General features: G+C 47.5%; 1 protein-coding gene across 4 annotated transcripts in view; it reads left to right on the forward strand.

Annotated features, from left to right (window-relative positions):
- FUBP3 (far upstream element binding protein 3) overlaps window positions 1–26579 on the forward strand; it is a 107269-nt gene that overhangs the window by 53792 nt on the left and 26898 nt on the right. For all 4 annotated transcript variants that reach the window (XM_048512533.1, XM_048512535.1, XM_048512534.1 and 1 more), the window contains 9 exons: window positions 5368–5439; window positions 7390–7447; window positions 10012–10174; window positions 11121–11219; window positions 12487–12591; window positions 13970–14072; window positions 16502–16602; window positions 17981–18122; window positions 25625–25785. In XM_048512533.1, the coding sequence (XP_048368490.1) occupies window positions 5368–5439; window positions 7390–7447; window positions 10012–10174; window positions 11121–11219; window positions 12487–12591; window positions 13970–14072; window positions 16502–16602; window positions 17981–18122; window positions 25625–25785 (1004 nt within the window). The remainder of the gene's footprint in view (window positions 1–5367; window positions 5440–7389; window positions 7448–10011; window positions 10175–11120; window positions 11220–12486; window positions 12592–13969; window positions 14073–16501; window positions 16603–17980; window positions 18123–25624; window positions 25786–26579) is intronic.

Genomic DNA, 26579 nt, shown 5'->3' on the forward strand with positions numbered 1-26579 from the left:
TCTACTGGAGGCGGAGGACATCTTGTGTGGGTGTCTTCTCCACCAGTTGCAAGGAGACAGGAACTAAAAACTTTCTTCATGTCACTTGGGTCCTGGAATCCATTTTACCCTCAGTATTTTTCCTGCCTCTGCAGAGAGTGCATGATTTAGTATAGGCTCCTTTAGGTTCCCTACATAAAAGGTGTACTTGTAATTGTTTTTGTAGTGTTTGTGTTTCTGTGTCGTGTTAAGTGTTATCCAGTGCCTAGAGTGTGGGGGGAGACGATAGTCGCTAGGCAAAGCCTTAGCGGATCAGAGGCCTAGTAGGCCCAACGCTTCCTGCCTTTTTTCTAAAGCGCTTGTATAATGGCGGCCAGTTCCTTCTCCCCTCCCCGTGAGGTGTTCTCCAGCTCATCCGCTGAATAGACAAGGTCAGCAACTCAACAAACCTCACGCACTAACACCGGAGACTCTTGATCATCGGTGGAGTCTCAAGCCCGCAAGAAAGCAAGTGAAAAAAAGCGGCGGGACTCGCTGTCAGCACCACAGCATCACAGAAGAAGTGCCGCCTGGAAGTGGAGCGGAACTCAGCACCTTCCCAGGGCGTGGCTGAATGCGGCTGCTCCGTCATTGACTCCTCCAGCCTTCCTAGAGCCTCGGAGCAGTTGGCAGCCGATACGGAGGGGGTAAGCGATCCCAACAGGCTCAATGAGAGCCGGCCAAGGCAAGTCCAGGTGACCGGGGGGGGGGGAGGCGGGGTGTGGCCCAGAGGAGCACCAGGACAATGCAGCCAGCCAGCAGCTCATAGGCAACGAGTCAGCCTGGCTATATGCCCCTCCGGCTACATTCGCTGATTTCCTTAGGAAGGAATTTGAAAAGATTATGGATGCAAGAGAACAACAAAGGCATGCAGATCGCTTACCCATTCAACCCGTGAGAGCTCCCCTCAGTCCCTTCAGGAAGGACTCTGGCACTCTCAGGTGGGACCCTCTTGCCTTCCCTGGAGAGGAGGGGGAAGAGGAATCCTTCATTGAAGAAAATGTGGATGGTGAACGTTTTTCTGATAATGAGGAGACACCATCTGATTCCTCTGAACAGTCAGAAATTTTTTTAAAAATAGAGCAAGTTCAACTTCTGATTACGAAGACCGTGGCAGCACTGGACTTGCATGACTCAGAGGATGCTGAGGAACCTGCATCTTCCTCTGTTGCTGTTTCAGCAAAGCCCATTAAGGGTTTTCCCAAGGGAAAAGCTGACTATTTTCCATTGGATAACGAAGGGGGAATTTTTTTCCCAGTGCCTGAGTATTTTGTCGCAAGAATGAAAAGAGAATGGCTGAACCCCACTGCGCATAAAAGCTTGCCCCCAGCCTTCAAAAAGACATACCTAATGCCCCAACAGTTTCACTCATTGCTCCAGAACCCCCCCCCGTTGACGCTCCAGTGGCTGTACTTTACTCAGGTGGTTTAGTGGCCAAAGAGGATGAAGGGAATATTAAGGACCCAGACAGAAGATCTGTCACAGGCTAGCCACAAAGGAGGCACGAGGCAAGGCGTATTTGACACATTAATGTTAATAGCCAGATCTATGGCCTCCAACATGGTGGCTAGTCACAACACCTGGTTGCGCCCATGGCAGGTGGACATGCAGTCTAAGAATGTTGTGTCTGGCTACTCCTATTACGGAGGAGCCTTATTTGGGAGAGAGCTGGACCAAGTACTCATTAAGACAAGGGACAAAAAGAGGGCACTGTCCAGAGCCATTTGGCCTGAACGCACGCAGAGCAATCCCAAAGCTACATTTTGGTCTCATAGAGTCCTTCCCAGAACACGAAGACAGGGCGCCCAATCTAACTGGCACAACCAGAGTTCCTTTCGGAACAAGCAGGCCTTCAGACCCTTCAGCAAACAGGGAAAATCTTTCCCTACCAAATGCAACAAACAATGACTACACAAGTATTCCGGCAGGAGGCTCTTTCAATGTTTCCAGACAATTTGGCAGGACACACATGTCGACAAATGGACCAGGGAGGTGATATCCACAGGTTATATGATAGAATTCCACAAGATTCACCATCGGCACATCCTGATCTCGCCTCTATTGAAACAACCAGACAAAGCCTGCAGAATTCTGAAAGCAGTGTGCAAGCTTCTCCAGATTCAAGCAATAGAACCAGTCCCTCCCTTGGAGAAGCTCTCAGGAATTTATTCTCATTTGTTTACAGTCCCCGAGCGCAACGGGGACTGGAGAGCGGTCCTGAATCTGCAATGGATCAACAAATTCATCCGGCTACCAAAATTCCACATGGAAATTACAGCATCGCTTTGGCACAAGGAATTTCTCACATCATTAGACCTGACTGAGTCTTACTTCACATCTCAGTCAGTCAAGCTCACTGAAGGTTCCTCAGGTTCACCATAGAAGATCAACTCAATACCAAGCTCTACCCTTCGGACTAGGCACAGCTCCGAGAACATTTTCCAACGTCCTTTTGGCCCCAGTCACGCTGCTCAGAGAACAAGGTATTCATATACATTCATACCTGCCCATCCTGCTCGTCCACTCAAAGTCCTTTCAGCAGGCCTTAATAGACATCAACAAGATCCAAGAGGTATTTTCTCAACACGGGTTCCTCATCATCCAGGAAAAAAGTTCACTAAAGCCATCACAAAGACTAGAACATCTAGGAGCGGCCATAGACTCCACAAAGGACTCATTGTTTATCCTTCGGGACAAGATTTTGAAGATCCAGCGAGCAACTTCATTGGTAGTTGCAGCAAAACTATCCTCTCTGCTTCAACTAGCGAGTCTACTGGGACTATTCATTTCGGTGATAGATCTAACTGTACATCAACAATCAGGGCAGATTGAGGTCAACCTAACTACATCAAGAAGCCTCAAAGATATTGAGCTTGGCAGAACAACATCTGTGTTCCCTGGAAGCCCAGCATATTCGGGGAGTAACAGCAGTTTGGCTAAGCCAAAAAAGGATCATAGAAAGCGAATGGCAACTGAATCCAACAGTCTTCCAATGGATCTGCGAAATCCTGGGCACTCCAGAGGTGGACCTGTTTGCCACCCCCAAGAACGCACAGCTTCAGTTGTTTATGACAAGGAACTATAATCACAGAGCACTAGCGACGGATGCCCTGATAGCAGATTGGCCTCGGACTTTACTGTACGCATTCCCTCCCTTCCCTCTAATCCCTCAACTGCTCCGCAGGATATTGGTATTGAGGGCAACGGTAATCCTAGTACAGGAGTAGGGAACCTGCGGCTCTCCAGATGTTCAGGAACTACAATTCCCATCAGCCCCTACCAGCATGGCCAATTGGTAGTTGGCCATGCTGACAGAGGCTGATGGGAATTGTAGTTCCTGAACATCTGGAGAGCCGCAGGTTCCCTACCCCTGTCCTAGTAGCACTGAGGTGGCCAAGACATCCATGGTATTCCACCATTCAAGAGATGTCAGCCACAAAACCATACCTCCGAGCTCAGACCTTCTATTGCAGGGACCCATCAATCATCCAAATCCCGAATTGCTCAAGTTGACCACCTGGCACTTGAGTGGAATAAATTGTTGAAGAAAGGATACTCGGAAAGGGTAACTTCTATTATTTTGGCCTCTTGTAGAAGATCAACAATTAATATATATATATACCTCTTCTTGGAAAGCCTTTGTTAGATGGTGCAGACGTAAAAATATAGACCCTGATCGTCTATCAATCAGCAACATATTGGAATTTCTCCAACAGGGGTTCGAATTGGGGCTCAGGTCCACCACTCTGCGAAGACAGATCTCTGCTCTGGCAATAGTGGCATCCTTGATAAATAGCATCTCGATCACCAAACATCCTGATGTGTTAGTTTTCCTGAAGGGAATGCGGCTGTCGCAATCACCAGTCGTTCACAGATTTCCATCATGGAGATTACATGCAGTATTATCAGCTCTCACCAAACCTCCATTTGAACCAATTCAAACTATTCAACTAAGATGGGTCAGGATGAAAACTTTGTTCTTAATAGCTATCACATCAGCGAAAAGAGTTTCTGAACTATGAGCATTATCCATGAGCGCAAAGTTCTGCATCTTCCATAAGGACAGAGTAGTACTTGGCATGGACCTGATGTTCATTCCCAAAGTACAGTCATCCTTTCACATGGGGCAAGAGATTGTGGTTCTGAACTTCTTACCTAATCCATCTCATCCAAAAGAAAAGATGTGGCACAACCTAGACGTGCGAAGAGCTCTCAAAGCCTTTATCATCAGGACCGAAGGCATTCGTAAAACTGAAAATTCATCAACATCAATTCTCCTAATTTGGGGGCTCCGATGTCCAAAGCAGCAATTAGCAATACCTGGAAAGCATGTATCATCAAAGCTTACAAAGTATCTGAGTTAACTTTTCCCTCTAGCATCACTACACACGCCATCCGCAGTGCTCCTATGAACACAGCCTTCAGAAATCGGGCATCTGTTGAGGAAATTTGCAAGGCTGCTACTTGGTCATCCATATCTACTTTTGTGAGGCACTAAAAAATTCAATCAGTGGCTTCTGCCAAATCAGCATTCTGTCGAAGGGTCCTGGAGAATATTATTGGGGATCAATGAAGCCTATCCATATTCGGGACACTGCTTGGAGAGGTCCCACACAAGATGTCCTCTGCCTCCAGTAGAAGAGTCCATTGGATACTTACCGTGAAGGGCCTTTCTACTGGTAGGCCAGGAGGACATCTTGGCCCTCCCTGGATTTCTATTGGTCCCTGATGCTAGTCTCTGGTTAAATTTCCATAACCAAAACAAAACACAATTAATGTTATTCTGTGTTAGGGTTCCTGTTGAGCCTAAGCTTAGCGTTGTGTTGTTATCATTCATGTTGTCTTCATGTCATTATAAATACTGCTGTGCCAGGCAGGGGTACTGAGGGTAAAATGGATTCCAGGACCTCTGCAGAAAGTGACATGAAGAAAGCTTTTCGTTCCTGCCTCCTTGCAACTGGTGGAGAAGACACCCACACAAGATGTCCTCCTGGCCTACCAGTAGAAAGGCCCTTCATGGTAAGTTTCCAGTGGACCCTTCTACCTGTTGTTGCATGATGGTCTGTTGATCCTGTTTCAGTCAGTTCTACCTTTTGTTGCATGATGGTCTGTTTCAGTCAGTTTATAGCAGGCATTGTGGTGAATATGGTGGGGTGTTTTTGGATGGTTTGGGGAAGTCATTGGTCAAGATGCATCTCCTCCTACCCATTCCTTAGAGCCAAGGTTGGTTAAGCTAAGCCCATATTCCATGCACGACTGTAACCTGGAACTTGCCTGCCTGCTCTTGACATCAAAACTCCTTCACCTCTTCTGAAAGCCAAGATAGTTAAATCCTGAATTTTGTTTCAGTTATTGGCAGGGGCGGTGAGCAGATCTCCCGGATCCAGGCGGAGTCGGGCTGCAAAATTCAGATTGCTCCAGGTACGAGATATTTTCCCCGCTTCTGTTGCCTGCTTGTGCAACAGGTGGCCATTTCAGTGTGACTCCTAGTCTTTGGCTGAGCGATACACCTGCGATGTCTGGCCCGGACCAGACTGGCCCTCGGCCAGCTAGGAGAGTTGAACTGTTTTGTTCTCGCAGAAAATTCAAGCATTAACTTCAGTGACCTTCAGCCTGAAATGGTACAGCCTGAAGAAAGCTTTGCTGCTGGGTTCCGCTGAAAGGGGCATGCTGGCTTTTTCCTTAACAGGATGCATCGTTAAGTGGATGTTCAAATGCCATTCCTGATTGATGGGGTCAGATTTGTAATCCTCTTCTTGACTGAAATGCTGAAAACAACTCACAAAGATTGTGACCATTTCTATTAAAATAAACACACCAGTTTTCAATTTAAAAAGCAAAGCGACGAAATAAATGAACCTATGAGAGGAGATGTGATTGGAGATAAGAAGTTTGAAAGATACAATTTCAAAGTGCAATAAAAAAACCCACAGTCATTAAAAAGTATTTTAAAAACTCCCTTGGCTGGTAAACATCCAGAGTCTGAGCATGGGGCTGGGTGGCAAGCCGAAGGAGGCAGCCCCCTGATCCAGAAGGAGGTGCCTGTGGTGCCTTTGCCTGCCTGCCGCCTCCTCCTGGCATCGGTGGCAAGGTAAGTTAAAAATGGTGCTGGAGCAAGGCAGGGTCAGTGGCCCACCAGTGCTGCAGACCAGCTGTTGGCTGCCCTCTAGAGCAACAGCCCGTTGACAGACTTCAGTGGCCAGTCTTCTCCCATTCATTGCGATACACCTGCGATGTCTGGCCAGGACCAGACTGGCCCTCGGCCAGCTAGGAGAGTTGAACTGTTTTGTTCTCCCAGAAAATTCAAGCATTAACTTCATTGCTTCAAGCTTGATACAGATGCATAAAGGGAGTGAAATGTGTTCACCTCGGTGCCTAAAGAGCTAGATAGTTGGAGGCAGAATATAGCGATTTCAAAGTAAATCACAGAAAAAGGCCTCCATCGTGGAAGACGTCCAACAGGACGTCTTCTGATATACTGGACAGCAACATGGAAGAGGCATTGTCGTTTCTGTCTCTTTTTGTGATGTACCTGCTTCGCCACGTGAGCGCATTGTCTATTTTTTGCTTTTAAAAATCCAATCTTTTGACCATGAGGTCCTCAAAGTACTTTGCGACATTCTGAACACGAACTGCTTCTTTCCCTCCTTCCAGATATCCTGGCATTCTTTGGCTGTGCTTCCCAGCAAACGGTTTTCAGGCCCTAGGGGAGAAGAAGAAGAGTTTGGATTTATATCCCCCCCCCTTTCTCTCCTGTAAGGAGACTCAAAGGGGCTTACAATCTCCTTGCCCTTCTCCCCTCACAACAAACACCCTGTGTGGTGGGTGGGGCTGAGAGAGCTCTGAAGAGCTGCGATTAGCCCAAGGTCACCCAGCTGGCGTGGGTGGGAGTGTACAGTCTAATCTGAATTCCCCAGATAAGCCTCCACAGCTCAAGTGGCAGAGCAGGGACTCCAACCCGGTTCCTCCAGATTAGAATGCACCTGCTCTTAACTACTACGCCACTGCTGCTCCTGGTGAAGTTGCAGGTGGCTCCTACCTGCTGAAATCTCTGAATACAAACAGTGTCTGGCTGATATTATTGCCGGGGGTGGCTTCAGCAGCCCATGTAGGTTCTCTTTCCTGGAGCAATGAGAAGCAAGATAAATTATTCAAAATAAAAGCATTTCAACAAATGGTCTTGTTTTGCACAATTTGTAACCATGTACAGAGCTAAGCTTTTTATGGTGTGAGTCTCAAATTCAGTTCACACGCAAGTTGCAAATATTGGCTATAAATGTTAGTTAAAACAAAAACTGGGGAGTTGCAGAAAGGTGGTTGTTTGAGAAATGTGGGATGGCCTTATTCATGTGTCATCAATCTTCCTTGTAGACAGCGGTGGGATGGCCGAGAGACCCTGTGGGCTCACTGGGACACCAGAGAGCATTGAGTGAGTATTTTAAAATGTATTATGTGCTTTAAGCCTCATCCTTCCCTTCACTTAATTTTCCTCTTTTGCCCGCCCACCCCCCCACCCTCCCTTTTCTTCTCTGTGACTTTGCTCCCATGTAGCCCCTACAAACGAGGGTTCTCTCTTGTCTGGCCAAACAGTCACTCTTCTCCAAAGCCTCTTGAACCAATTGAGTTTTGCCTGTCCAAGGCTGCCTTTAATTTTACCCTCCTCCTTTCCTAATTCAGGCTGGTCTATGCAGAAATATGCTTCTAGGGCACCTGAGGCCTATCCGATTACCCCCAATTGAGGCACTCCGGAGAAATCCTCCTTACCAGTTTCTGTATTAACAGCCTTAAAAGGAGCTCTCTTGTGCTGTGTAGAATCTTCTGTATTTGGGTGCCCGGAGCTGCTGCATATGCTGTTTACAAGACAGGGTTCCTTGACTGCTTGGAAGGTCTCCTGTGACCAATCCTGCCCCCCCCCAAAAAAATATTTCCAATTCTTTTGAATTGACCAACCCTTTTGCCTAAATGTGGACAGGGGCTATCAGGACGGCTCTCATGAGCAACATCTGAATAGATTTCGGTGGTGTTTCTCTCCCTACCCACCAGCCTGAGACTTCGGGTCCTTGCATGTTCATAATCTCACTATCACTGCCATGGGTTTGGCGCAACATCACCGAGGTCCCAGACTCTCCCAAATCTGCTTGCAAGATCCTACCACATGGCAGTCCAGTGCGGGGTTTCTTCACTCTCTCTAGCCCTATAGAAACTTGAGGGACAGTCTTTCCTCCCTCCCCCTTCCCAGGACCCGAGCTTGCCTCTCCCATGCCATTTTGAGGACCTCCCTGCTCGGACTTGGAGCCACAAGCCTCAGGTTTACAGGAACCCACTTAACAAAACGGAGCAGCTCCTTCTGTCCCCCAGCCTCTGGGGTTTTTTGGGTAGGTGGGTTTTTTCCAAATCCATCCCAGAATCTTCTATTTTTATTTTTTTAAGAGTTTTATTTTGGTGCTTTGGAAAAAAAATGCAGAACCCTTGAAATTCTCAGACATTACAGGTTGTGCTTAAAAAATCTGCCTTGCTTCTGCATTTGAAGGACTTGTAGGGCCATAATTCTGCAAGCACTGAAGCAGAATAAGTATGATTGATAGGTGCATGTCATAGGGCAAGCAATATGGGGAATTTTTTTGCTCATATTGAGGTGGGTTTCTCCCCCTCCCCTTGCAGTAAATGGGTGTTTTGGAGCAAGAAGGAAAATAATGAAAAACTGGAAGATCTTTATTTTTTTTAAAGTGTGCCTGCGGGGGGTGGGGTGGGGGGAGGAAGTGCTTACATTTCTATTCTATACTGTACAGAGGCACCGGGCCTCCAGTCTGGTTTTTGCTTAAAGATGTGAGTCTTTAGAGCAAAGCAGGAAACTGAGGCTGGGAAAGAGGATTTATGCTATTGTACATGTGCAGCGGTAGATACTTAAAATATTACTGTGCACAGGAGTGTCTTGGGAAAGATCTCTCGTTCTCTAGAGATCAATCTACAGGAAGCACGAGTAGTACAGAATCTCGGCCGGTAGGAGGTTCCCACACAGGAGCAGGACAACCTGTGAGCATTGCTGCGGCATAAAATCTGAAGCTGCCATTTTTGCTGGCCTCATCCATGGAAGCTTAGATGTGAAACTATCCCAGGTCCTGTTGTGCAACTTGAGGGTGACCCTCATACTGTACTTTCGAGTGGTGGTTCTCCAGCCCCTGTTATTCTAGTCAAGTGTGTTCCTTCCTCCGTAAAGCTGATGGATGATCTATGTGCTTTGCCCTTCTCCTGTTTTATCCCCACCAGAACCCCATGAGAGGCTGATCCTGAGCTCCTGACAGAGCCTGGATTTGATCCTGTGTCTTCCTTGGCCCACTCGCTCTCAGTTCTAGTTAATATAGTTGGAGGATCAACCAAAGGCTTCTTCTGATACTGTGTGCCCACTATGCTGTTAGCCAGGCAAACATGAGGTACAAGGAGACTTGCTGTTGGGGTATAGAGTGACTTTTTTGCCCTGAGGTCAGTACAGTGGCCATCTTTTAGGCCCATCTGGATCAACAGCAGACCAAATGGGCATCTTCCGTTTCTCTCCCTAATGTATGAACAGGACAGCGGTCAAGCCCTGGCCAAGTAGGGACCCTGGGTGTTTGTCAGAACTGTGTGTGTGGGTGAAAGGTTGAAATCAGCAAGGGAAAAGGCTGGCAGGGTGGGAAAGTTGAAGGGTCTTTCCAAAACACAAAGTTAGAACATAGCAATTAAGGTGGCACAACATCTTTTTCGTCGTCTTATCCTGTTCCCTGACTACAGAGTCTAAACACGCGAGGAAGCCTAATCCAAAATGCCAAGTTGCCATAGTAACCATGGGTTACCTTCTTGTTTCTCTTTCCTTCCCCTCTCTTTCTTCTCCCCCAAACTTCCTGCATCCCAGTGATGTTGTTTCACCTGGACCCAGCTGGGGAAAGTGTAGTCTAATTGCTGTGGTTGTTTTTTCGTTTGAGCTTTCTCTTTGTGACTTTTTTCCCCCTTCCAAAGACAAGCAAAGCGGCTACTGGGACAGATTGTGGACCGCTGTCGGAATGGGCCCGGCTTCCACAATGACGTGGAGGGCAACAGCACGATCCAGGAGATTCTCATCCCGGCATCCAAAGTGGGCCTAGTCATCGGCAAAGGTGGAGAGACGATAAAGCAGCTGCAGGTGGGCAGAATATAGTGTCTCTGCTTCCATGTGGTTGCAGACAAGAGCGCCTTATGCTTCATGCCAGTTAAAGGGAGAGCATTGAAGTCTCATGTGTCTGTTCCACGAGGGCAGGAGATTCCTGGCAAAGTCTCTTTGCTGGCAAAACAGGTCTGCGGGATCCTACCCAGAGTCCATGGTTTCTGACTGCTACAGTACCATTGGAATATACGGCCCTTTACACCGTTACGTAGGTTCAGGCCCTTCAGCTCCTTTCTACTACTAAGCTCCGTAAGGAAGAAAGGCGGCCAATAAATATATTAAATAATATTAATGACAGTGAATTGGTAGGACACATGCGAGCAGGTCTGGTTCAGCCCCCAGCACCTCTAGGTAAAAGGCCTAATCTCTGCTTTTGCAGACTAAATTCACACTGCAGAAGTTAGACGCTGGGGGGTTGGCAATCTTGTGGTTCAGTTGCTTGGTTTGGGGCAAATAAAACCTCCTATAAACTTGTACTTCAAGAACTTAAAGAATTTTGTTGGATTAAAACCCAGGTTTGCCTACGCTTATATTTTGTCATTGGTGAGAGCCTCATGTTTTGTTTGTGGTTTCATGCTGCTGCTAGCAAGTTGAATTCTGGGCCTTAGCACCATTTTGATCAGCACATCGGTAGTATTGCAGCAGACTTCTGGTGGCCTGCTGTGTGGGCTGAAGAACCCACCAAGTGCCCTAAAAGAGGTTTTTCCTGTGAAGCGAAATGTCTTTCCTTGTTAGCTTCCCTCTGATTTTTGCTTTTTAAAATTGCGTTCTTGGGACAGGCTCGCTGGATCAAGCTGCTTAACAGATTATTGACCGCCACTTTCAGGCTCCTGTGATTATTTTTCTCCCCTTTTTTCATGGCCTTTTGCCTGTTTGGGCATTCCATTTATTCTTGCTTTCCATTGTCTGCATGGTGCGTGTGTAGGAACGAACAGGCGTGAAAATGATTATGATCCAAGATGGCCCTTTACCGACTGGAGCGGATAAACCTCTTCGGATTACCGGAGATGCTTTTAAAGTACAGGTGTGTATCAAAGAGGATTTGTGGTCGTGCTGATAGAGTTTTAGGAGGATTTGGAATAATGGCTCAGTTGGCGGTACTCATGAGCCACTCTCTTGTGTGTGAGTGTTTGGGGAGGGGAGACTCTTAGGCTTGCGGGCCAAACAACCCTTTCCCAATTTACATCTGGTCCCCTTACATTAGCACCCTCCCCAACTGAGTTCTGCCAAGTAAAGAAAACCAGAGAGGCGTGCAAATCCTTGTATTGCAAAGGGAGGCGGAGGAGGAGGAATGAACAAAACCCATAGCTGTCTAGTCAGTGCTTCTTGAAATCTCAGTATAATGGAAGCGATCTTCACTTGAGGGTAGACATCTTTGAAGGAGGGCTAGGATGCTGTTAGCCAGCTTGGCCATAGCAGCACACCTTTCTGGGTACTTTTGCACTGTGTCTGGTATACAACTTCCATTGGTGGATTCTGTCACCTAGTAACATTGTCCTAGAAGGAGCAAATGATCTTGCTGCAGGTGGACAAATGGGCAGGGGCAACTGGTGACGGGTTGTTGATGTTGTTCGTACTTGCTTTCATGGTGGAATGGAATTTTGCCTTTTTTCCCTATTTGTTTGGGGGTGGGGTTGCTGAGATTAAAATCCCTGTTGCTGGTCCCTGCAAGCGAGTCAGTGTTTGCCAGCTTCATCTTTTTCAGTGTGGCAACTGGTTCGGTAAAAGTCGCCCTCTTGGGGAGGTTACATTAGCCAAGGTCAAGGAAACCTATATTCTACATATAAAATAAGGCAGGGACTCTGGTTGAGTAAATGCTGCTTTCAAGTGATGCTTTCCATTAGTGAACATTCTCCAGATTTGCTCAGTTGGCATATCTGACATTTTGCAATTTGGGGTTTTCAAATTTTTTTTTTTTACATGGAAGTAGGTTGGTGACATAGTTATGGATGTGTTGAATGGAAAAAGTGGTATGTGGCATGAAAGGGGGGGGGGAGAGAATGGATTCCATTCCCAAAACACTGCATGTTGGGCGGGGGGGGGGGGGGGGTTTTTAAAAAAGACAACTTTGTATTTTGAAACTTTCTTCTGCCGGGTCTGGCAGTTCGCCTTATGGCAATCTATGACAATGTGAACTGTGAAAGTTTGGGATGTAGAATTTCTTGACAGAAACCGGGTTCTGTTCAAGTCTGCAAAAAAGCTTACTACCCTGGTGGATTTGGAAAGGGGCGTTGGCAGCAATATAACTCAATTTAATTTCAAAACTGTCTTTCATCTTTATGCATGAATAGCAAGCAAGAGAGATGGTCCTGGAAATCATCCGTGAGAAAGATCAGGCAGATTTCCGAGGTGTACGCAACGACTTTACCTCCAGAATGGGAGGAGGCAGCATAGAGGTGTGTACAGTTGTGAATTCAGTGAATCTTTGCTTGTGGGTTAATTTTCAGTGGGTGGGGTTGGAAAGTGGACGCTGGTTTGCATCTAGTGATAAAACTAGCAAAAGGAGAACCTCAACTGCAGAGTTTGGTCACTTAGAATCATAGAGTTGGAAGAGACTTCAAGGGCCATCCAGTCCAACCCCCTGCCAGTGCTGGAATATGCAATCAAAGCACCCTTGAAAGGTGGCCTCTGTTTAAAAACCTCCCAAGAAGGAGACTCCACCATCCTCCGATGCACCACATTCCACTGTCTAACAGCCCTGACTGTCAGAGGTTCTTTTTCATGTTCAGGTGGAATCTTTTTTCCTGCACCTTGATTCCATTCCTCCTTGTCCTAGTCTCTGGAGCAGCAGAAAACAAGCTTCAACATGACATCCCTTCAAAACTAAAACATAGCTATCATGTCACCCCTTAATCGTCACCTCTCCAGACTAAACGTACCCAGCTCCCTATGCTGTTCATCCTTAGTTGCAGGGGAGCGAATCCTTTGGCACTCCAGATGTTATGGACTAAGCAATTTATCAGCCCTGCCAGCGCCGTGGCCAAGAGCCATGCTGGCAAGGGCTGATGGGAATTGTAGTCCATAACATCTGGAGTGCCAAAGGTTCGCCACCACTGTCATAGGGCATGGAATCCAGACCTTTTGCCATTTTGGTTGCCCTCCTCTGGACCCATTCCAGCTTGTCAATATCCTTCTTGAACTAAAAACAGTATTCCAAATGAGGTCTGACCCTTGCAGAATAGACAGGTACCATTATGTCCCTGGAGGCTGGCTCTTGCTCTCTCCAGGGCCAGGGAAGGGCAGTAGCTGGCCGGGAGGGGGGCAGGGCACTGCTACTGCCTCGTCGTCTTTGGGTTCCCTTCGCGCCGCCCACATCATTGCTCCCATGATGTGGGCAGAGCCGAGGGAGTCCAAAGATGACCCCCACGTCGAAGAAGTCCTGCTGCCTCTTCGTCTTCGCAAAGGCATCTGGTCACATGGAGGGATGATTTTGCACTCCCCCCATGACCAGATTAGTTGTGCCCGGGGACAGGCGGATACACCACTGCAAGTGGCCCAGTGGTTTCTCAGAACCTTCCGCTTTTTCCACATGGATGTTGACCCTCCAAACCTGAGCTGGGGAGGGAGTAGGGTTTTATTTAATTCCTCCTAGCTTTATGATACAAATTCTGGGAAACTTCTTTGGATTGGGTGTCACCGCCTCAAAGAGGGCAGCTGCTGAGCCCCTGAAGATCCTGCTTAACTCTCTCTTGGTGGCACTCTCATGTTCTTAACTGGGTCTTTGTACTGCCTCTCCCGTTGCCTCCCATTCTCACTGTTCTCTTTTGCTGGCAGGTGTCTGTGCCCCGGTTTGCTGTGGGAATCGTAATAGGAAGAAATGGAGAAATGATCAAAAAAATCCAAAATGATGCCGGTGTTAGAATCCAGTTTAAACCAGGTTTGTAATCCGTGTAGTTGGCCAACAGGTCTCTCTCTATATGCCCTACCCTTTTGGTGCAAGCCCATCATAAATTTGAGGAAGGAGTAAATATGGAGTAGCAGGATACATTTTGTGAGGGAAAGGCACCACAAATCAGTGTAAACTGGTAGAAACATGAATGCTTGCGCACATCAAAAGATGAAATCTGTTACACACAGTTGAAATAAAATGACATATTAACAAAGCAGGGGCTGGATATTCACATGTGTGTCAGTCACCCCCTGTGAGGGAGACAGTATTCCAAGCAGGCAGGAATTCATCAAGTGCTAGAGATAATAGTCTGAAGGTTGTAGAGAGAACTGAGCGATGAAGATAAGCCATTGGTGAGCCACCCTTAAGGTTCAGTCAGTAAACCAACTACAAATCCATCCAACAGAAGCCCACATTTTACTTGCTTGCTTGCAAGAATATAATAGGACACCTTTTCAAAGGCCTTACTAAAATCAAGGTATGCTACGTCTACACAGTATTCCCTTCATCTACCAAGTCTGTCACTCTATCAAAAAAGAGATAAGATTAGACCAGGGGTCTGCAACCTGCAGCTCTCCAGATGTTCATGGACTACAATTGGCCATGCTGGCAGGGGCTGATGGGAATTGTAGTCCATAACATCTGGAGAGCCGCAGGTTGCAGACCCCTGGATTAGACTGACATGACTTGTTTTTGAGAAACCCATGTTGGCTTTTATTCATTCATTGGCCTTTATTAGGTATAGTTAAGAATATTAAACAGGAAAAAAAACAGAAAAGCAAAATCAGGATAACTAGGTTTTGTTCAGCGCCAGAGCAAAAACTTTGCCACACCCTTGGTCCATTTGGGGCATCGATTGTTGAAGAGTATCCGAGTCTTAGTCCTGTCAGAAAAAAACAGATTTTGGATTTATATACTGCTCGATAAATTGTCTGTGTAGGTCAGTGTGGTGGGGACAGCGCAATAAAACATGTTCTGTCGTTTCCATCATAGTTGAAGAACATGGACATGTCCTTTCAGATAGTGGAATACGGAGGTATCTTCAACGTGTTATCGCAGTGGGAAGGATATTGAATTGGGCCTGCATAAAAGCTTTTATGTTGGCTTTTAGTGATCACAGTATTCCCCTCTACGTGCTTACAGACTGTTTAATGATCTGCTCTAGAATCTTTCCTGGTTTGATGTCAGGCTGACAGGGTGGTGATTTTGGGGGTCCTCTTTCTTCCCTTTTTTGAAGATGGGGACAATATTAGCCCTCTTCCATTCTCCTGAGATTTCTCCTGTTCTCCAGGAGTTCTCAAAGGTTATAGCAAGTGGTTCTGAGATTACTTTTGCCAGTTCTTTTAGTATCCTAGGATGGAGTTCATCAGGCCCTGGAGATTTAAATTCATTTAAAGTAGCCAGGCGCTGCCTCTTTATTTTTTCAATGCTAAATTTCCCCTACAGTGAAGATTTTTTGTGCTGCGGCAGCAGCTGTCGCTGAAGCAAACTTGCCAAAAATACTCTGCACATCCAAATCATCCTGAGAGAAGTGACTAGTGGGGTGCCAAGGGGTTCTGTTTTGGGACCAGTGCTAGTCAGTATTTTTAACAATGACTTGGATGATGGAATAGAGGGCATGCAAATCAAATGTGCAGATGACACCAAATTAGAAGGAGTAGCTAATACCCCAGAAGACAGGGTCAGAATTCAAAATGATCTGGACAGATTAGGGAGCTAGGCCAAAACTAACAAAGTGAATTTCAGCAGAGATAAATGTAAGATACTACATTTAGGCAGAAAAAAAATTAAATATACAGACATAAGATGGGTGACTCCTGGCTTGACAGCAGTGCCTGTGAAAGGGGTCTGTTCTGCAGTGGGATGCACTGTCTCGGAGGGTGGTGGCGTCTCCTTTGTTGGAGGTTTTTAAATAGAGGCTGGAGGGCCATCTGTCAGGGGTGCTTTAGTTGTGTATTCCAGCATGGCAAGGGGTTGGACTTGATGGCACTTGTGGTCCCTTCCAACTCTATAACTCTGCCTTTGCACCCATTGGCTATAGTACTGGAATGTGGGGATACTCCTCTTTAGGAAGCATACCGTCTGTGTGTATCTCCTTGTATCTCTGCAAGGTTCCTGTTGTTTTCTTCTTTTTAGTGGAAGCTGAAAATTCCGGGGGAGGCCCAGGAAGACACCTGAGGGCCCAAGCCTTTTCCCATTCTCTGTTGTTCTTAGAGTCAGCTTACATCTAGCCTCATTTCCTCCTGTGGCTATTTAGTTATGGATGGGATTCTTTACCCTTTGGAATTTGTTACCAAGATTCTGCATAACCACCGTGAACATGTTTTTCCTCTTTCCAGTGGCGGTGGGGTCTTTTGCCTGCAGCACACGCTGCTGGTTTCTACTTTTAATTTCTCCTGTCTCCTCTTGCTCCACAGATGATGGGATTAGTCCAGAAAGAGTTGCGCAGGTCATGGGTCTTCCGGATCGGTGTCAGCATGCGGCTCACATCATCAACGAGCTTATTCTCACGGCACAGGTAAGCGGAGTGGCCTCCATTGTCTCCAGAGGGCATCTGCTGAAGCTTCCAGCCCAGCCCTGGAGATTAGCTTCACATTGTTTGCTTCAGCTGCTGGAAGAGCCATGTTGGTGATGTGTTGAATGGTTGCGTCTGGAAGGATGGCTGTCCTCTAAACATTGCAGCATCTGCCTCCCATCCCGGCAGCACTGTGGCCCTCCTTGCAAGAAATCCTTGCAGCTTGTTTGGAATGTGGGTGTAGCTGCACCATCAACTTGCATTGCTGGGACTGCTTTGGGGACTGAGTCTTTGCAATCTCAAGCTGGACGGATAGCTGCAAGACCCTTGAATCGAAGGGCTGCTAATCCCACAGGGGTTGGGGGCAAGGGCTACGTGATCCCTCCCCCCCCCCCATTTTTTCAGATTGAGGGGGGCTGTGCTAGAAGAGAAATAGCTTTTTTTTTTAAAGAAAAGGAAATTTAAGGGGAGGGCACAAGGGGACAGCAATGGGTGGACAATTCAGCTTCTCCCCTCTCTCTTCCCAGTTCTATACCCAGTTCTATACCTTCTACTCTTCCCAGTTCTTACCACACTCTTCCAAAGCAGGGATTCCATGTGGGTTGGGTTGCACTAGTTTTGCACTGACTTGTGCTGCCAAAGAGAGGAAATAGGGACTGCAGCTGCACAGAGGCGTAGCGGAAGGAAATGGCGCCCAATTTTGCCCCCCCCCCCACACACACACACATATACACAGGCGCCATCCTCCCCCTGTGCTGACCTGGCTTGGAGGAGTTGAGGCAGCGTAGGGGAGCACAAAATCACCCCCCACACGGCACACCCCTCCTCACCCGCACCAACATGGCTCGGAAAGTCAAATTGGTGTGGGAGAGGAGGGTTGTGGGGGGCGATTTTGCAAAAAAAAAAACCCTATGGGCACCATCCCCTCCTCACCCAACGAGCCGAGTCAGCACAGGGGAGGCATGGGGGACGCAAAATTGTCCCCCACTGCACACCCCTCCTCCCCTGCGCCAACCCGTAAGCCACGTTGGTGTAGGGGAGGAGGAGTTGGGGGGGTGATTTTGCCCCCGCGGGTGGCAGGATGGGGACATGTGACCCCACATGTCCCCGTGGGCAGTACGCTTCTGCAGCTGCACCATCCCATCCATTTGAGCAGCTTCCAACTCCCCCCACCCCCAAGTTGTTCATGACACCCTTTGTGCTGGAGGCAGCCTTTTGAGTTTAAGGACACGTCGGTATTTGCACTGGTATTGGCCAAACAGATCCACAGGTTCCAACCCATTGTATTTTGAGGTGGGAATAGTAATGTTCTTCTGTGGTTTTAGTGACAAAATTGTGATGCTTGTCAACACATGGACGTGTCTGTCTTTCTCCCGTGAAGGAACGCGATGGTTTTGGAAGCCTCACCATGGCCCGGGGGAGAGGCCGTGGTCGTGGGGACTGGAATGTCGGGACTCCTGGAGGAGTGCAGGAAATCACCTACACGGTGCCAGCTGATAAATGCGGCCTTGTCATTGGCAAAGGTAAGCAGCGTAGCGGTTGAAGCTCCCTCCTGCTGGCTTGTTAAGGAGTCACTTGAGCTGTTCCTTTGAGGAGTTGGAATGGATCCCACCTGTTTTGCTGTCTCTGCCCGATGAGCACCTTTCATATGTCCCCTTCCTGTCCCCAAACCCTTTTCTGTGTCCATGTTGCCAGCAGGAGTTTGCAACAGCGTCTGTTGTTCAGCAGCGGGGAGCTCTTCATTGCATGGGAGAGCCTGCCAGTCTGCAGCTACGCTGGCTGGTGTTTCTGCATCAGGGGTCCCCTCCTTTTTTGAGCCAGCAGGCAGCTTTAGAATTCTGACACAAAATGGCTGCTATGAGAGGGAGTGTCGGCCACAAAATTGCTACTGTGGAAAGCAGACACTCGCACAGAGGAAGCCCAAGTGCAGGAGATAAGTGTACTAATTTTTTAAAAAATACATTAGGAAAGAAGAGTGAGAGAGAATAAAGCTAACACTGTGATGACAGCTGCCATGGAAACCGTGTGGTTTTAATCTGCCCAGCCAATCAGAAGCCCTGCTGAGCCTACCTGGCGCCACCCATTTCCTTGCGCCTGGAAGGCTCCAAGAAAGGTGCTAGTGGGCACCATGGCTCCAACGGGGATCTCTGGGCCCAAAACATGATGGTTGGTATAATTCACAGCCACTGATTGCGAAGGCAGCCACTAGCTTGACTTTAAAAGGGCACGGCGAACTCATGGACTTGGCTGCTGTGGTGACGGAGTGGCAACACCTTGGATTATTCTCGCTGGATTGGTTTGGTTGGCACCATCCTTTACTGAGTTTTGGGAGGGGCCATCTCTGCCTAGTCCATTCAGGCTGTTTCCTGGCTATTTGTTCAGTCTATCGTACGCTGTCTCTATCATTCATTTGTTGGCTATTTTATTGGCCTGCGGCTTTTCAGTATGATTTTTCTTAAAATTTGTTAGAAATCTCTCTGGAAAATTTATTTTTCAAAGGGATTTCATGGAACTTCCATGATCAGAGACAGTATATCTCTGAATGCCAGATGATGGGTAGGGATAACAGTAGGAAAGGCTTCTTGGTGCCTGTGGGAGCATCTGTCTGACCAACTGTGGGAAACAAGGTATTCGACTTTCTGGCCTTTGGTCTAGCAGTGTTCTTCCCATTGTTACGGCAACTTTAACCTCACCTTACCCTTGACTGCCAAAGGTCCATTTTATTACAAAATTCTTCCTGCTTCTGGAAGATGCTTCGACTTGGGTCTTGGGGGTTCTCTGGATTTCTGAACTCACCCCGTCACTTGCAGATCCAGCAGACACCCGGTGCCCCTGAGCAAAGGTTGGGGCAGTCTGTGCCTCAGAAACCCACATTTGGGTCCTCAAATGCTTTCTCTGCCTGCACTCGAAAGCAAGTGTTTGACTGACTTGTTGAGCTATTGGTGGATCTCTGGTTGCCCTCCCCCCCCGCCCGCTCTGTGAATGGCTGTGAGGTGCAGCTTCCATTTTTGTAAAAGGGTGGGGGTCCTCCCAGTTGTCCATGGCTCCCCCTGCATGCCAGCACTTGGAAGCAGACCACAGCCGCTGTGGGCCCCTGATGGATTTCCATGATAAATGCCGCAATCCTGACAGATAATGCGACCTGGCCCTACTCTTGTCAACTCTGCCTTTTAGTGTTTGATTAATTACTTTACAATTTTGCATCCAGCTGGAGGGCCCCGTTCAAGCACTGCTTCCCCCCTTTAGAGAATGGAGTTCTGCGCCTGTTGAATCTGTCTTGTGGATGAGTGCCATGTGCTGAGCGGGTGACCTTGTTTGCAAGAAGGGGCGAACGTCTTTTGGTGCTGGCCGACATCACGTTTGCCGTTCCATTCTGCTTTCTCCAAGGGCCTCGGCCAGGGGGCTTCCCTGCCATCAGAAGGCTCTCGTGTTGAACCAAAGATGAACACCGCAGAGTTGACAGCACTGTGGAAATGCTGCTCCCGTTGACATTTTTTTTTTAGAACTTCCCAAACCAGCAGAACTTGTTTAGACCGGTGGCAAAAAAAGAAACTAGTTCTCGCACCCCAGGAAATGGTGCTTCGTTTGTACCTTTTGGATAAAGTCATGGGCTGTTTTCAACCAAAGCCAGGACTCTTCTATGTAGGACCAAGAGTAAGGATTTACTTATGATTGGAGTGTGGGGGCAAGACCACAGAAGCAACTGCCTTGTGCACAAACCCGGTTGTAAATTAAATTGGAGTGGGGGTCCACAAGCAGCAGTTGTTGAATAAATAGCCATTTATCAATTTCCTGTTCTTGTTCCTGGAGGAATCAGGGGCATGGAGGGTCCTTCTGAATGCTTTGTGGAGGGCAAAGGTCTTCCCGTCAAGGCCTTTGCTGCAAGGCTGAGGGACAGACGGGACAGACTTCTCCAGGCCCAGAGGTTAGAGAATGACTTGCCACTCACTTTCCTTAGAAAACACCTTGTTGGCTGCAGAGAGGTTAATTGTGTTGAAGGTTCTCCTTTCTGCTGATTGACACCGTGCCAGCAACATGCTTCAAAGGCAGGGCGATCCTTTGCTTCATTTTTGCTGTAAATAAGACTGGGATAATTATTGCTAATGGTGTGATATGTATAGTTGAAGGCTTTCACGGCTGGAATTTCCGGGCTGTATGGCCGTGTTCCAGTAGCATCTGAAGATGCCAGCCACAGATGCAAGCAAAACGTCAGGAGAAAATGCTATTGGAGCACGGCCATACAGCCCAGAAACCCCACAACACCCCAATGGTGTGATAATTTTTAATGAGTACTTTGATCTCCAGAATAAGATGTAAGTATTTATTCAGTGACTTTTTGCAGCTCTGACGATGTGTTCTGTTGTTGCCACATTAATTGTTTTCATAGTTAACAAGGTGTTGTGAGAAGTTGCGGGGGGGTGGGGGGTGAGTGGCCATATGTTACAACACATTCTGGAGCATTTCACTAAGTGAAGAACAAGAAGAAGAGTTTGAATTTATACTCCACTTTTCTCTCATGTAAGGAGACTCAGAGGGGCTGACAAGCTCCTTCCCTTCCTCTCCCTACAAACACACCTTGTGAGGTAGATGAGGCTGAGAGAGTTCTTAAAGAACCGTGACGGTGGGCCCTCAGCCACCCACTACACTCTTAACCAATACACCAGTGCTGAAAATGTTTAAAGTATGTGGCAGAATTGTTTAGTTTGTGACTTTGAAGACAGTAGCAGAATAATACAGTCCTTGGCCAGGATGGGTGCAGCTGTGGATAAATTCTGCCTCATTATTTGCTCTGAAGTTTAATGAATCAGCTTCTTTGTCTTCCCCCACCCACCCCCACCCCCATCTAAGATCCACCAAGGGGTTGGGGTTTACAGAGTTCTGCTTGGGGGACCTGGACGCAAATCCTTACTTGGGTCATCAAGCTCACTTTTCCCCATTGGCCCAATGAGAATAATTGCCTCTTCTTGGTCATTGATTTTATTTATTTAAATTTGATGTTTATGCCACTCCCCCACAAGGGCTCAGAGCGGCTTACAGCAGTAAGTAATATATAAAATTGATAAATAGTCAACAATAAAAATTAAACAACAATTACAACAATTAAAGCCGTCATGTGGTTCAGCTACTTCTGGACTGCCGGTGTTCAAATTATATGCTTCAGTGAACTGTCTGTATTCAAAGCTCTATGGTGTGGGTATGGAGTGGGTGGGTGGCTGTGCTAATTGTCTCTATGCTGGAGGTCTGTGCATAGGCGTGGACTTGCAGTTGGAAATGAGGCTGCAGGTCAGAACTGAAGATGGCCAGCCTGTTCATGTGCTCCTCCCCTCCCCAATTAAAGTAGCCAGGAACCCTTGCGGGGGGGGGGGGTGATCTACTGTGTTTGCATAGAGTAGACTAACTTTGATTCTCCTGGAGCAGAACAGCAGCAGCTATGTTTGGAGCATGAAGCAATCACTTGTCACCTGGCTATGATTACATGGAGGGGGGAGGGTCACCTGGAAGGAGTATCTTAAATTGTATCATCGAAGGCTTTCACAGCCGAACTCAACTGTGGTGGGTTTTCCGGGCTGTGTGGCCGAGGTCTGGTGGATCTTGTTCCTAACTTTCGCCTGCATCTGTGGCGTGGCATCTTCAGAGGTGTATCACAGAGAGAAGCATGTTACACACTGTGTCCAGTGAGAAGGGAACATTTAGTGGGATTTATATTGTCCATGATCCAGGGTGGGGAACCAATCAGTAAGTATTTGGGTGGAACTTGCTATGTAAAGGTGTGGTTGAGTACATTGTATTGCGGGTGGGGTTTTCAGTCCATTTGTTTTTGTATTCACATCTTAAATTGTTTGACTGCATATCCCCCCCTGAAAGGGCAACTAGTTGCGGATGCTTGCTAATTGGTTCTGTTCCCTCCATCATCCACAGATTGCCCCTGTGCAGTCTTAGGCTTCAGCTGGTGGCCCCATCCTGGAAGGGGGTCCTGCCGTGTTTGGCTCTTCCCACCCCCTTTTGGTCTGCTTCAGTGAAGCTTGCCTCCAATGTTGTGTGAAATTCCAAAACGAAGGGAGAATTCAGCCATTGTGACTGCAGTAGAAGCCTTTGTTAGGCAAATTTCATTAAGAGACCACAAACCCCCTCCCCTCTTTTCTCACTTTCCTTTTGGCTGCCACATCTATCCAAGCTTTCATGAGTCTTGTTACAAGCCATTTCTGTTTGCTGTTCTAAGGAGTGTTCATTGGTGGGGGCGGGGGTCTTGTTCAAGGCAGATAAATATCAGTTTTCTTTGAAGAGAGTTAATGGACAAAGCTGTGCAGCAGTGCATTATTATTGTGCTGGGAGAAATAGTTAAAGCAAAGTATCCTGTGATCCCAAAGTGCCCCTAACCCCCACCTCTCTTCCCCTGATTCCATCATTTAGCATTTTCCTCTACTGTTGCTTCTCACCTCTGATGTGGAGACTGGGGAGGGGCCGTGACTCAGTGGCAGGGCATTTTCTCGGCATTCAGAAGAACCCAGGTTCTGTATCTCCGTTAAAAGAACCAGGTGATGTTGAAGACCTTTACCTTAGACCCTGGGGAGTGGCTGCCAGTCTGAGTAGAAAGTATCAACCTCCACAGACCTCCAAGGAGGTTCAACAGACGGCAGCTTAGCTTGTGATTCAGCACAGGGATCCACTTGAATCCACTGCTGTCTAGTTTTTCCCAGTGTAGACACAACCAAACTTCTCTGTCTTTTTTGAGGAGGTTGCCCGCTGTGTGTTTGTGAGAGTTCCCGCTCCAGGTCTTCTTCCTTCTAATGGGAATGCACGCCCAGTGACTTATGCAGAAACACAGCAGGTGGGCAGTTTTCATAGTTGGGCATTCCAGCAGCAAGCCAGATAGGAGAGGAGTGTGCCTTGTTTTAACGTGGGCTGTGTGGGCGGAGAGTGAGAGTCGCTGTCCAGAAACAGGAAGTGCGGCTGCAGTAGTTCAGTGATGGCTGCTTTGGTGGTCATTGTAAATTCAGGAGGAGGACCGCAGAGGGCCTTTTTGTCCTCCCAACACTTCCCTCACTCTTGGCCACTGGAGGGTCTGAAGCATTTCCAATGAGCGCCCTCGTTCTTCTGTAACTCTTGCGCTTGTGTACAGGCCTGTTCGCACATCTGCTCGTGCCACTTGTTTACTGTACGCTTTGACTCGGTCTGCACAAGCCGCAGAACTTCACCTTTTTAGAATTCAGAAGTCGAGAGCTACTGATTTTGACTGTGCAGTCTGTTTACAGTTAGAACTAGCGCATCGGGGGGAGGTGTTCTAGCCCATCCCTCTCTACATCGTGCTTATGATGACTGAGGCCCATATGATAGCTGAGGCTGAGATGAAGCTTGGGAGAGCCACTCTTATCTCACCTCAGTCTCGGGTTCTTTTCCCTCCTAATGATTCCAGACCAGCTGGTTTCTCAAAGATTTATTGTAAAAGTTCAAAACAAAGAAATAAAACATAAATGCGTTTGGAGAAATTGGTCAGCTGAATGCTTCTTGTGGATCTCTTGGGACCTCCAGCCAAGAGGTGCTTCTCTTAGCTTAGCCCATGGTAGAGTCACCTAGGCTTTGTTCCCTTACTCTCCAAGAAAACTTTCCCCCTCGCCATGAGGTTTCCAAAACCCTTGAAGTGCCTTATTTGGGCATCTTCCTGTCCTGGGTACATTTCCATGGCCTTTTGGTTTCCCCATCCGGCGGATCAAAGACCATTTGATCAAAGACCCTTTTGACCATGCAGGTGTGATACTGCTAGGTTTTACAGTATTATTCCATCACAGTGCTATTATTTTTTTACTTGATAAGATTTTTTTCATGTTGGAGAATGTTAAAATAATACAGGATCCTATGTGGCCGATAGAAGTGGTCTTATCTGTTTTTTTCACCTGAGGACTCAACAGAGATAAATGTCAGATACTACACATAGGCAGAAGAAATGGAATGCACAGACACAGAATGGGTGACACCTGGCTTGACAGCACTACATGCGAAAGGGATCTGGGAATCTTAGTAGACCACAAACTGAACATGAGTCAGCAGGGTGATCTGGCAGCCAAGAAAGCCAATGTGATTCTGGGCTGTATCAATAGTATAGTGTCTATAGATCAAGGGATGTAATTGTACTTCTCTATTCTGCATTGGTTAGACCTCACCTGGAATATTGTGTCCAGTTCTGGGCCCTTCAATTCAGGAAGGATATTGACAAGCTGGAATGGGTCTAGAGGAGGACAACCAAAATGGCAAAAGGTCTGGAATCCATGCCCTATGAGGAGAGACTTAGGGAGCTAGGTATGTTTAGTTTGGTGAAGGGAGGGTTAAGAGGTGACATGATAGCCTTGTTTAGATATCTGAAGGGGTGTCCTGTTGGTGAGGGAGCAAGCTTGTTTTCTGCTGCTCCAGAGACCAGGACCAGGAGTGATGGGTTCAAGGTGAAGGAAAAGAGATTCCACCTAAACATCAAGAAAAACGACCTGGCTGTCAGAGCTGTTCTACAGTGGAATTCACTGCCTTGGAGAGTGGTGGAGTCTCCTTCTGTGGAGGTTTTTAAACAGAGGCTGGATGAACATGTATCGGGAGTGCTTTGATGGTGTGTTCCTGCATTGCAGGGGATTGGACTTGATGGCCCTTGTGGTCTCTTCCAACTCTATGATTCTATGACTCTTCTCACCTGTGCAGACTGTGTGAAAGGTTTCCACAAGGTGGCTGATTAGCATTGTAGGCAACAAGTTTTGTTTCCCAAAAGAAGTACAATCTCTGTCTCTCTGCCAGCAGATCTTCTTCCCAGCTCTAAGTCAAGAGCCTTTCCCCTCCCGCTTGTGCTTGTGCCTCAAGGCAGAGGCTGAGCTTTCTTTCCAGGCCACTACTGATGGCTGCTTGGGAGGCCTCTGTGAGCTCAGGCCACAATAGCTGCTCCCCCTCCCAATGATGATTGACTGGACATCAAATAAAACAAGTGGCCAAAGCAAGCTAATCTTCTCCCTCTCTTCTCCCCCTGCCCACTTTGTCTCTTTCCCTCCAGGGGGTGAGAACATCAAGAGCATAAACCAGCAGTCGGGAGCCCATGTGGAACTTCAGAGGAATCCGCCTCCCAACACAGACCCCAACGTGCGGATATTCACCATTCGGGGAGTCCCCCAGCAGATCGAGCTTGCCAGACATCTCATAGATGAGAAAGTTGGTGTGAGTACAGCACAGGACTCTTGGGTTTCTCAGCCCCACCTTGTTTAAAGATCTCCACCATACCTGCTTGCCTTACTCGATATATCAGAGACTAAAGGTGGAAGGAATGCATTGGTTAGACCTCACCTGGAATATTATGTACAGTTCTGGGCTCCGCAGTTCAAGAAGGATTTTGACAGGAGGGCAACCAAAATGGTAAAGGTCCATGCCCTACGAAGAGAGGCTTAGGGAGCTGGGGATGTTTAGTCTGGAGAAGCAAAGGTTAAGGGGGGACATGATAGCCAAGTTTAAATATTTGAAGGGATGTCATGTCGAAGAGGGAGCAAGCTTGTTTTCTGCTGCCTCAGAGACTAGGACATAAAGTAATGGATTCAAGGTGAAGGAAAAGAGATTCCACCTAAACATTAGGAAGAACTTCCTGATCATCAGGGTTGTTTGACAGTGGAATTCACTGCCTTGGAGAGTGGTGAAATCTTCTCCTGTGGAGGTTTTTAAACAGAGGCTGGATGAAGATATGTCGGGAGTGCTTTGATGGTGTGTTCCTGCATTGCAGGGGGTTGGATTTGGTGGCCCTTGGAATCTCTTCCAACTCTATGATTCTGTGATTCCTCCAAAGGATGTGGGCTGGGGTGTGAGGTCACTGCCATTCCTGTCGTACCATCTTTGTGGTGGTGACTTGCCCAAAGCCACACTGTGAAAATCGTAACGACCAAATTGCCTTCGGACTTAAAAAAATAATAACAATCCCCTTTAAGCCCATTTTGACGGCACGTTCTAAGCCTCGTTTCTCTACC

The sequence above is a fragment of the Sphaerodactylus townsendi genome, linkage group LG12 (genome assembly GCF_021028975.2).
Source record: "Sphaerodactylus townsendi isolate TG3544 linkage group LG12, MPM_Stown_v2.3, whole genome shotgun sequence".
In the NCBI taxonomy this organism is placed as follows: Eukaryota; Metazoa; Chordata; class Lepidosauria; order Squamata; family Sphaerodactylidae; genus Sphaerodactylus; species Sphaerodactylus townsendi.